Here is a 12,117-nt window from a genome sequence, read left to right as displayed (position 1 = left end):
TGGTATACTTTCAAGCTAAGCTGAATTTTACCCAAGCTGATATCACTGGCAGTTATTTCTCAGTTTCTATTTTCACACTGGTAGAGCTGAAATTAAGCTGATGATCACTGTGCAGCCATTTTGAAAGTCTTGAGTATAATTTCTGTTCTGATTATGCAAAGTTAAAATTCAAACTGTTTCTGCACATAGGATTACTTGACTGGAGTACAGAAGTTAATCCATGGCTATGTGGCAACGCAGAGTGTCGTGATCCATGAAGATATGAGAGTGAAGCTTTGTAACTTGGGAATAGCATTTGATGTATATCGAACAGGAAGCCTTTCTTCTAGAAGAGCTGCTACCACTCCAGTTAAGTGGCTTGCACCGGAGAGACTTGCAAAACAGCCAGTCACGGACAAGAGTGATGTGTGAGTAACCTTTTTTACTGCTACCATAACATGTACTGTCTGTGCAAGAACAGAACTTAAGTTACTTTGGTTTATGGAGAAAAGAATATGCTTAATTTTAAGCACCTGGTGTATATTAACTTTGATGCCATTGTATTTGCTGAAGAAAGGCAGTGAATGTTGATCTAAATCATTGGTTTCTGTATTATCTGGTACTAGCATAGACATTTGTCACCAGTAGGTTCAATAATTATATTTAGAATGTGCAGATGTAAGCAAAGAATTATTATTTAATTACCCAAAGACCTATCCCATTAGTCCAGAACTTGTCTTCCAAGACATTTTTGAGTATGTGTACAGCATAAATTTGCAGAATCGGAGGTCATGTTTGCTTGACAGCTCATCAACATCAACAGAGAAGCATAAATCATATCTGCTCTTGATTGTTGGTATGAATATGCGAAGCTTCTGAGATAACACAAGATCAGTGTGCTTGTTCCTTACTAGAATGAGCAGTTAAGTAGTTTGCTGAAAAAATAGCTAAATTGGGGAGCAATGTTAGCTGTATTCCAAGCCCTTCCAAAGCATGGAACAGTGGAATGTTCTAACTTGATCTGCTGCAAATCTGTTTTTCATAAAACCTTGCTAGAATTTAAGAAAAATTGAGTATTAGAGCATCCGCACACAACTAGGTGGAAGGAGAAATGTTGCAGCAGAGATGTACAATTAGATGCTGAGACGATAAGACAGAGCAATAAACTATGGTATCTTTGCACTTTTTGTATACATATTTTCCAGGAATATAATTTCTGTGTATAATTTACTTTGTGCATAGCAGGCTCAACTATATATTGTAGGCAGCTAGTACTGCAGGCGAGAATTATTAACCGCATATATATGAATATTAATAAATACATATATTTAGTGCTGTGTACTACATATTGTTTGAACCTGTTTTTTTTCTTAAACTTCTCCCTGCCCTATGTCTTGGGAAAAGTTCACAGGGAAAATAAAGTACCATGTTTTAACTATTTATTTTGGTATGTGTGGGGCAGTATGTAATGTAAGGATACTTAATGAGCTTATAATATATTAGTATAATTTATTTTTTGCATTATGATTTGGGACCATGCTTTAAAAAAAGCCAGCACTACTGGTGTAAAGGTACAACAGAATGTTCCATAAATTTTTTAGTTAACTGCTTTTTTATGTAAACACTATATTTTTCTAATATACGAGGCCTGATGGTGATCATCTGTGTAAAATGAAGTAGTGTGTGATGCTCGTAATTGCATTGAGTACTGTGGTTATATGCGACTTGTAGCATTTCCTCAGAAGCCAAACAGTGTTTAGTGGATCTTAGAAATGCAGTGCATATGTGCACAAATGTTTGCGTCATTACCATACCATGTAGCCCAGTTTCTTCAGTGAAGTGCCCAGTAATCAATCTCACTGTGACAACTTAAATTGTAGTGACTTGGTATGTACAAGTGTTTCATATGAAGAAAATATTGTAGAAACATTGAGCATCAGGGTAAGTCATAAACAGCCCACTGAATTGGGGCAAACACATTAGGTTATGTGAGCACAAAAAAGCTGGCATATTTGAAAGGCAACCTATTTAGTTGATTACTTTCACCTTCACTTGCCTCCCCTGCAACTCTGAACAAGTCAGGAAACCAGATAGATTAGAGCACTCAAGCCACTCCTGAAGGATTTGAAGCCTGCATAAGGTATAGCACTGCTAGTTATACCCTGCTGGGTGAAAAAGTAAAGCTATATGTTTTGTCTTTGACTGATTGAGCTGCCTTCTATCTTACCTGCGCCAATTTTGTGTTCTGTTAAGAAATCTTGGCCTGGTGATTTTATTCTGTGTGAAAGACAGGCACTTAAATTTATCTAGGCTTATATTTCACTTATTTTTTTCATCTCTCCTGAGTGATACTTAAATACAAAGTAAAATTCTGAGCTTTTGTCTTTGTCCAAAGGATTTTAAGCCTGCATAAGGTATAGCAATGCTGGTGAATCCTTGCTAGGGTTTCCCACCCAAAGGTTTGCCGGCCTTCTTTTTAAACCTGATGATTTTAAGCTTCCCACCCCTGCTGTAAATTGAGCTTAATAAGCTCCTCCCCTTCTACACTGTTATCTTCATTTTTTTATTTTGAATTATTTGCCTTTCCTTGTGCTTTTATCAAAAAAAGTGCATTTTGCCTCTTATTGTCTATTGTACTGATTTACTTCATCTGAATTCATTATCTAGTTAGCTGTTTGATAAAGTATTGTATTTTTGCACTCAAGCACTTGTTTTTCTCATCAAGGTCAGTGGATTTTCTTTCTAGTGCACTGGGAAGTAGCTCAGTCTGTCTAGGTTGAGGAAACACTCCATTTCTATGTGCACTTTTATTGGCTGGAGAGCTTATTGCTCAGTTTCTTATTTTTATTGCCTTTATAAATTCTGTGTGATTGAGTGGCTCTTGGATCAATTATACAAAGTGAGTACTTTTATTAATCACACTTTTATGAGCTTTTTAAGTTACACTGCTGCATCCATATCTTTGTTTGTGGCAATACTTCACTCCGGACACACTTTTACTGTCCATTCTTACTGTCCTTTTACATTAAGAGGACTGGAATTATTCATCTACTGGTTGAGCATGTTTACCTGGTCTTTTGAGCTGGGAAACGCACAAAAGGGCTCCAAGTATTTTTTCTTTGCACTTCTCTTATATACTGTGACTGTACTTAAGCAGTTTAAAAAATGTACTGTTTGCTGGTGATTTGCATTTTATTTTACTAGTGCATTTGTTGTGCTTTGACTGCATTTCACACCAACTACTGCTTTTACTTAAATTAAGAAAACATTTTTCTGCTGTTTTATTCTGTTGCTATTATGTCAAAAAACTGCTGCGTTTTAAACTGTTGCTTATTTAATTAAAAGAAAACAATTATACTGCTTTTTTCTGTTGTTCCATTGCACTCCTGTTGGTCGTAGTATAGACTGTATTCAGACCATATGAATTCAGTTCTGTTTGTAGATTGAGCACTAAAAATCAGGACATATTTTTTTTGGAGAAGCCCCCCTGTACCCTCATGACAGGAGCAATACAGTAGGACTATCTAAATGAAGGTTACTGGTGCAGGGCTCAGTTTGAGCTATTCATTGGTGCAGGGCTCAGTTTGAGCTCTTTAATTGGTTTCTTTGAATTAGCTGCTTTGCTGTTGCTTACACACACTGCACCACTGCATAGAGGGGGGTAACTCTTGATGGTTATAGATGTAAAAATTCCAATAGAAGTATTTTTCCTTGGAAGCAGCTGCTATGCAGCAGAGCAGTTCTTAAATAGCTCTCAGCTGTTCCACCCAGCAGAGATTTTACCTCTTGCCTATCAATGTCACCCTATAGATCCCCTCTTTTATAGACCTCCTACTGTGTACCTCATAGGTTAGCCACCATAAAGTAGCTCCTTGCCTGATGCCCCATCTTTTTCTCCTTATCTGCTGAGATACCTGGTTCAAACCTTGCATTATGGACTGTCAGTTTCCCTGCGTTTCTTCTGCCAGCCTAGTGGACATGGTTTTTGAGGCAGTGTAGCAATTACCTCATGTACACTGTGAGAATAACTTACTCCTAAATCACTCAAGTACAATTTAAGAGATTCTTCTACACTAAGAATCTGGAATCACTGCTCTCTCATGCCCAGAACAGCAATACTAAACGGGTCATCAGCTCACACACCATGACTCCTATTCATAATATGCATCCAAAACATAAACCTTCATATGCAGAGGTACTCTCCAGAGACCTACCTAAACACCAGAGACCTCCAAAACACAAACATGCAACACCTAACACAACACCAAAAGCGCCCAATACACACAAACACTAGCACCTGTGTCTCATCAAATAAGCCCTTAAGGCAATGCACTACTATTCCAAATGTTTGTTATAGGTGATTCTATAGTGAGTTATACAGATGCCCACTCACCAGGTTGAACAAGAAGGTTATGGTCAGCTGACTGTCTCTGCAAGGATTCACCAAATCACACATGCACTCTAGTCTCTCAACAAGTACCATTATGACAGTCATAATTCATGTTTATGTGAACAAATTGAGATGTACCTCCCTGGGCTATATGAAGAGAGACATGATTGAGGTGTCCGAAGGGGGTATGTCCCTAGCTTTGAGCAGCAATTTACTTTCACCTAAGATGACACCACAACATAAAAAGAAAATGATTGACTTCAATAATTGGCTTAGTTTCTGGTGTCATTCTAAGGAGATTCAGTTCCTGTCAGTCTGGGACAACATGGTGGACAGCCCACACTGCTTTGTCATAGATGGTCTTCACTTGGCACCTCTTGGCTTTTGGTTGCTGGCTAAGGCACTTGTCTCCACCATAATGCTTTTTTTAGGCAAAGTCACAGCAACAAAATTCCCATCATGAAATTATTAAACACAAAGAAACTAAGGGTCATGCTGCTAAACACTAGGAGGTTAAATTGGAAACTGCACCCCAGAAAGATGATGATATCTGTGCCATCACAGAAACTTTGCTCAATGCTGCAGAAAGTACCCTGGCCTCTCAAGGCTACAATGCCTTCCACACTTTCAGACCACAGATTGAAAATGTGAGAACCAAAGGAGATGGAGTATCTATTTTCAGTAAATATAATTGTATCTCTAGACTGGTTAAACAAGAAAACACTATGGAGCTACTCCAAATTACTGTGGATAAGACCCCCTCGCTTCAGGTCATCATCAGTTACAGGTCTCCTTCCATGAACCAAGATGTCAACACACCTTATTTAGACCTACTTGGGACAATTATGGTACAACTTAAAACCCTAGTCATGGGTGACTTCAGCTATCCTCTCATTAATTGGGAAACTTGTATGAGCTCAAACACAGTCACACAAAAGTTCCTGGACTTCAACTCAGATGCCCTGGAACAAATAGTGCACCACGCTACAAGGGGCTCCAATATTCTAGACCTGGTCCTCACCAATATGAGTGACTGATGCAACTCCTCAAGTGTAGGGCCTGCACTGGTTAAATCTGACCATAAATCACTCACTTTTGAAGTAGTAATAGCACCAAAGGAGAAGTCAGATTAAAAAAAACTTCACCAAAGCTAACTATACCCTCCTAAGGGAAAGGTATAACTGACTTCCAAGCTCCAGTTTCCACAGATGGCATTGACGGCTTTACTAAGGAATACACTGGTGACTTGTATAAACATCTACACAAATGTATAGGCATACCCATGCCATACTGGATTAAACCAAGATCTACAAGAAAAAGCAAACATCCTGGTGGACATCTAGCATTAATAAATTATACAATAAGTGAAAGAAGCTGCTATCTAAAAATACAAAACTGAGATCCCAGAACTGGAAGAGCACCGTCTTCAGCCCAAACAAGCAAACAAGATGATCGCAAAATCTTGAAAGAACAATTATGAGAAAAATTTAGCATCTGTAGCCAAAGATAACCATAAACCTTTCTTCAGCTATTTTATCAACCTAAACTGTAGGACTCGGATGTGTACTGAACTAATTGTGGATGGCATCTTACACATGGACCCGGTGGAAAATTTCAACCCCCTATCCCTCCCCCAAGCATAACACACACCATGGTAGTCATTATTTCCTCCTCCCTGGATCTCCAAAGAGCAAGTCATCAATGCTGTCTCCCAAGCTAAGAACACAGCCTCCGTGGGACCAGATGGCATTTCTGGGCTTTGTTCTTAATGCTCTAAAACAAGAGCTAGCTACTCCATTTGGCACTCTATTCAACCATACTGAGTCCTGGCTTTGTTCCCAGTGAATGGAAAACAGTAACAGTTATCTTCTCCACAAGGGTAGCTTGGCAACAAACCTGGGTAACTAAAGACCTATAAGTTTAACCAGTCTCATATGTAGTGCAATGGAACGAATCATCATGGACCTCATAAAAAAGGGTATAGTCCCAGTTCAGTATCGTCAAGGGTAGGTTATGCCTACTAAATCTGGTGGACTTATCAACCCCTGTGTTACGTGGGTTACAAATTGGCTCACCGATTGACAAAACTCAGGCAAAGTGGGAGACTTTACCTCTACCAGCAGACCTGTCACTAGTGGAGTCTCACAAGGGCTAGTGCCGGGCCCCCTCTTGTTTGGCATATACTTCTCAGAAGTCCAGGCCAAAACAGAGGGGCTGTGGCAAACAAAGTTTGCACATGACTGCAAATTAGATGCTATCAGTAAATTCCCTAGTGATGTCAGCATACTTCAAAAGGGGCTTATACAGACCCATGGATTGGTACTAAAGCCATGGTCTTGATGCATCATCATTCCCGTGGGTAAAAACAATGTCCCTGCTTATTATAAAATAAGCAATACCAAAGTATGAATTCAGTAGTGAGCGACCTAGGAACACAAGTTGACTGTGACCTCAATTTTGACACCACCAAGCATCTACTGTGGTGAGGAAGGCATTCTACGTCACTCACCTGATTAGCAAAGGCATTGCCTCAAGAGCAAAAGAGGTTACAACTCCCCTGTACTTGTCCCTCATCAGGCCTATTATTGACCATAATGCTTCTTTGGTATGTACTGTACTAGATACCTAGCAGCAACTTGAGAGACCTCAGAGATTTCTAAAAAAAAAAATTCAGGGTCTTCAGCATGTCTTATACGGACAGACTGAAGTCGCTGCCACTGTACTCAGTAACATATAGACTACTTAGAGGTGACTTATGTCTGGTTTCAGGGGTATCTCTGACCGAAAGCTAATGGAAATGCTGCTCATCCATAAGTCAAAGGGGAATAGTCACCCATTCCAGGGACCTCAAGCTAACCTGTGACAGAAACAGGACGTGCGGGGGAGAGAACATCTCTAAGGTTGCCACTCCTCTGGAGTAGGCCTGACCCTGTTTAAGCATAAGCTTGATGACTGGATGGGAAAAATTTCTGCCAGGGTTTGCCCCAGTATCTCTCCTGGACATTGGTGGCCCTTGCTAGAAAATCCTTGAATATAGATATCGCTCATCTAGTACTATAGGGATTTAACGGCTAGGCTTGTAAAGACCCTCGGGTCAATAGCCTAGTAACATCCTATGAACCTAAAATGTGAAACTTGTCAATGGGCTTACCCCAGTCAATAAAAAGAAGAAAAAATAAAAAAAAGCACAGATCTGCATTGTTGGGCAAACTGCAAGAGTACTCCCTCCTAGCTAGCAAAACAAATTTGAAACTGTATGGAGGGGCAATTTCTTTTTGTGGAAAAGATAAAATCCAAAGCACAATTTCCACTTAGAGTACAAAAGTGTAAAATATAACAGGAAAAAAAATCCAATTATATAAACAGTCTTGGATCATAAAATCAGGAAGAGATTTTGTTGTGTCTAGATGAAACCGAGTTGCAAGCTTCTGTTGACAATGCTGGCAACACACTTGGCTTTAAAAAAGGAAATATCCGTCATATATATATATATATATATATATATATATATATATGTATATATATATGTATATATATATATATATATATATATATATATGTATATATATATATATATATATATATATATGTATATAATCTCTATATCTCACTCTCATAGGTAGATACTAGGCTATCTGGCCTAGGGCATTTATAAGCCTAGCCAGAGTGTATTTGGCTTCCGCCTCCCTATTAGATTAGCCTACTGTGCCTCTGTAAAATAGGTCACAGAAGGTACCCTTTTAAGATTAGTTTACTGTGCCTTTGTCTAGCAGGGACACAGAAGAGATCCCAGGGGTGAATTTGCGATTTCCCATCCACGTCCAGATTTCGCTTGGAGGGTCAGCGAGCTATGTCTAACATGAATTGGGATTCTATTCCAGAGTGAGGGAGCCTGGGGAAATGAATCTGTCCCTCCAGCATGTCCTATTTATTTTTGTGCTGAGGTTTAGGTCCCTGGAGCGTGTAGCTCTAAGGGACTTGGATTTTTTGAGGTGGAGCATATCCATTAATTCTGGGTTTGACATGGCTTTGTACGTCAGGCATAGATCGCCTCTGAGTAGGCGGTAAGCAACTGAGTAGAGCTGGAGTTTCTTTATTTGAGCTGCATAGGACATCTGTTTGTAGCCCATGATCCTCTTGGTGAGGTACTTTTCGGGTTTCTCCAGTTGCTGCAGGTGTCGGGTAAGGTACATTTCAAAAGGGGCATTGTATTAAATTATGGGCCTGATGAGTGACGAGTAGAGGGGCACAGTGACCTCTCTTGATCTAGATGCGAACCCTTTCGTGATAAGGTGGGCTATATGGAAGGTCTTTATAACCACTTTGGCAACGTGATTATCAAAGGAGAGATTACTATCTATGTTGGTCCCCAAATCTCTAATTACTTCTTCCGTACTTAATGGATTACCACCTATGTGGTAATTTGTGGGCACCTTGTTTTTCCCAAAGGGGATGACTATGGACTTTTTAGCATTTAGCTTGAGGCCATGGCTCTGGCACCAAGCATCCGTCTCTGCGAGACCCTTTTGGAGGATGCTTGTGTCAGCTGGAGTTTCGATTATGGCCCCCAGTTTGCAGTCATCTGCGAACTTTGTCGGCCATAATCCCCCCGTGTTAGCCTGAACCTCAGAGAAGTATATACCGAACAAGAGAGGTCCCAGAACTGAGCCCTGTGGGATACCACTTGTAACTGGTTTGGATTCGGACATGGCACCTGCAATTCTGACCATGTGGGTTCTATCTCTGAGCCAGTTTGCAACCCATCTTGTGATATAGGGGTTGATATTTAAGCTGGTAAGCTTATTTATGATGCCCAAGTGGGGTATTGTGTCGAAGGTTTTTGCGAGGTCCAGGTAGACTGTGTGGACTACCTTGCCCTCTTCTATGGCTTTGGTAACTGTTTCAAAGAAATCAACTAGGTTTAAGAGGCAAGATCTGCCCTTAACAAAGCCGAATTGGGTAGGGTCCAGTGTCTGGAGGCTCCCAATGTCTTTGAGTTCCATGATAATACGCTTCATAGCTTTACAGACCAGACTAGTCAGGCTTATGGGGCGATAGTTTCCGGGGTCCGTTGTGGCACCACCTTTGTGGAGTGGGACCACTGTAGCTGTACGCCATTCTTTGGGTACATATCCTGTAATAAGGCTAAGTTTGAGTAGTGACTTAATGTGAGGGTTTAGTTCTTCTTGGAACTCATGTAAGACAGCCTGGGACACCGTCCGGTCCCATAGATGCTATGTTTTTTGCTTTGGAGAGGGCAGCTTTCACCTGTGCATCTGTGATGTCAGGGAGGTTACATTCAGTTGGGATAGGCATTTGCTCCTTTGGGGGGGAAGGGGGGGGGTTTGTGCTAAATCTGTCTGCCAGGATGTTGGTTATGTCTGTAGGTTCGGTATATTTTGTACCATTATGCAACAATTCAGAGCATATCTGAGAGTTTCCGCCCATGTTCCTGACATAACTAAAGAAGGCCTTGTGATTATCTTTAGTGTCTAGGGCAATTTTTCTTTCAAAGCTGGCCTTTGATGATTTTGAGGGATCGAAGTTTCTTGCTAATACTGATCAGAGATGCCTTCCCTTTTTGGGATTTTGCTCTGTCATGTAGTAGCTTCCTCCTCCTGTTGTATAGCTAATTTATGGCCGGGGTCCACCAGACCGGTCTCCTGTTTTTGGAGGAGTGAGTCTTGGATTTATTTGGGATAGAATGATCCATGCATTCCTGCAGGTGCTCATAGAATGCATTTGTAAAGGATTCTGCGGACTGAGCTGTATTATCCTCTGGCCCAGGGGCTTTGAAGGATTCCACCTCAGTCTTGAGAAGTGCAAAGTTGGCTTTTGAGAAATTCTTTACAGTGATTTCCTTGGCTGGGGGTGGGGACGGGATATGGATGTCCAGGGAAATTTGTTTATGGTCTGATCTTACCAATGATGGGTTTACCTCTGGTGTGGAACATAGTGTCCCCATGTTGGTGATGACCAAGTCCAATATGTTGTTCCCTCTTGTGGGAGTGGTGACCAGTTGTTCCATTGCATTAGAGTTTATAAATTCAAGGAACCGTTGGGCGAGGGTGTTTGGGCTTGAGTAGTTTTCCCAGTCAATGCATGGGTATTTGAAGTCACCCAATAACATAGTGTTTGGAGAGACCTTCATATTCTCCAGTGTTCTCAGGAATGCCAAGTGGAGTTCCTGTAATAGGAAGGATATTCTGTAGCGGGCTACAAACTGAAAGGCAGTTTTGCCCGCTTAGTTGCACATGGATGGTTTCCGATGCTTCGTGCAGTGCTGCTAACCTGGAGGTGTAGGTATCTTTGAATATAGATACTCCCCCTCCTTTTGTTCTTTGGTCCGAGTTTTGGGGCTGAAACGCATGGTATGAGTTATAACCTGTTAGTGCTGGGGTGCTCTCAGGAGCCTTGAACCAGGTTTCTGTTACTGCACAGACATCGATTTTCTCCATACTGAGGAGAGCCTTGAGTGCGTGCATCTTGAGGTTTAGACTTCTTGCATTGAGTAGCATTGCCTTTAGTTTCTTTATCCTTGGGTTGTCTATGGAGGTGGGTTTGTCCTTTGAGCCTTGCTTAAAAAAGGCACTATGTGGGTGGCAAGAGCCTTGGCCAGTATACGAAAGCCTAAGGGTGGCAGGTGCAAGCTGTCCCTAGCGAAGTAACGTGGCTTGTTGAGCATGTCATCCCAGGCTGACGGACACTGGATCCCCTTTGAATGACACCAATACTTTAGCCAGTTGTTGAAACTGATCATTTTGCCTTTATACTATGGCATCATTCTTGGTGAGGGCAAGATGCTACTCAAGGTCAGGGTCATTCCAGCCTGGGCTACATGGTCAGGGAGCTCCTCTGTCTCTTTTCATGTAGTCCAGGGAGGTACGTCTCAGGTCATTCACACCAGCGTGGACAATGACGGAGTCATACTTGTACTTGCTTTGGAGTGACCTGAGTGCTTGTGTTATGTGGCGGATCCTGGCACCCGACAGGCAGCTTACAGTGACCTTCTCCTTGTTCATTCTGGTGAGCAGGACGTCAGTGTGCCGGACAATAGAGTCCCCTATAACAAGTGTATTAGGTGCGTTATTTGGCCTTAAGGGCTGTGATTGTGAGGCACACTGATTTTGTGAGATATGTGATTCATGGGTAATGTTGAGGGGTGGCTGTGATCTTTGCTGTTTAGGCAGATTTTTATTTAGAGCCTCCGAGTATGTTTTTGTGTGTTTGTGTTGGGTATGCAGATGCAATAGGTCTGTGTGAGACTGGATTTGTGGTGTGGGTGGTTACCTTTTCCTCCTGACTGACTATGACAGTCTTGGGTTGAGAGAGCTCTGCCTCCAGTTTGGCTGTGTGTAACTGCATCTCTCACATGTATTAGAGTTTGTTGGAAGGAGGAGAGGGTTGCCTGTGTACATAAGGCAGTTGTAACATTGCCTCAAAATTCCCAGATTCACCAGCTGGACTGGAGAGTAACCTTGAAACTGACCCTTGGACATACCAGATTAGTATAGGGAACTGGTTTTTTACTGATCAGATTAGGGAAGGGAACTGATTTTTCACTTGATCAGGAAGGACCAATTGGGAGCCTAATACTTAGTCAAGGAGGGTGTAGTGCTTTAGTGTTTCCTTATAAGAGCTGAGCAAGTGCAGGGATTTAGAAAGAGAATAGAGAGATTACTTTGAGAGTTTGAACAGTTCTAAGGGAAAAGGTGAAGAGCATACTTTGTGGAGCCTGGAATAGTTTA

The 12,117-nt window shown here is 41.4% G+C and overlaps 1 protein-coding gene across 1 annotated transcript in view; it reads left to right on the top strand.

Moving 5' to 3' along the window:
- Window positions 1-12,117, top strand: part of LOC122795041 (tyrosine-protein kinase STYK1-like) — a 689,604-nt gene that overhangs the window by 513,586 nt on the left and 163,901 nt on the right. The window contains exon 6 of the mRNA XM_044063619.1: window positions 190-407. Coding sequence (XP_043919554.1) covers window positions 190-407 — 218 coding nt within the window. The remainder of the gene's footprint in view (window positions 1-189; window positions 408-12,117) is intronic.

Source organism: Protopterus annectens, chromosome 2.part1, assembly GCF_019279795.1.
Source record: "Protopterus annectens isolate FY-2018-M chromosome 2.part1, PAN1.0, whole genome shotgun sequence".
Lineage (NCBI taxonomy): Eukaryota > Metazoa > Chordata > Ceratodontiformes > Protopteridae > Protopterus > Protopterus annectens.
The sequence above is the reverse complement of the archived record's forward strand: the minus strand, read 5'-3'. Positions and strand labels throughout refer to the sequence as shown.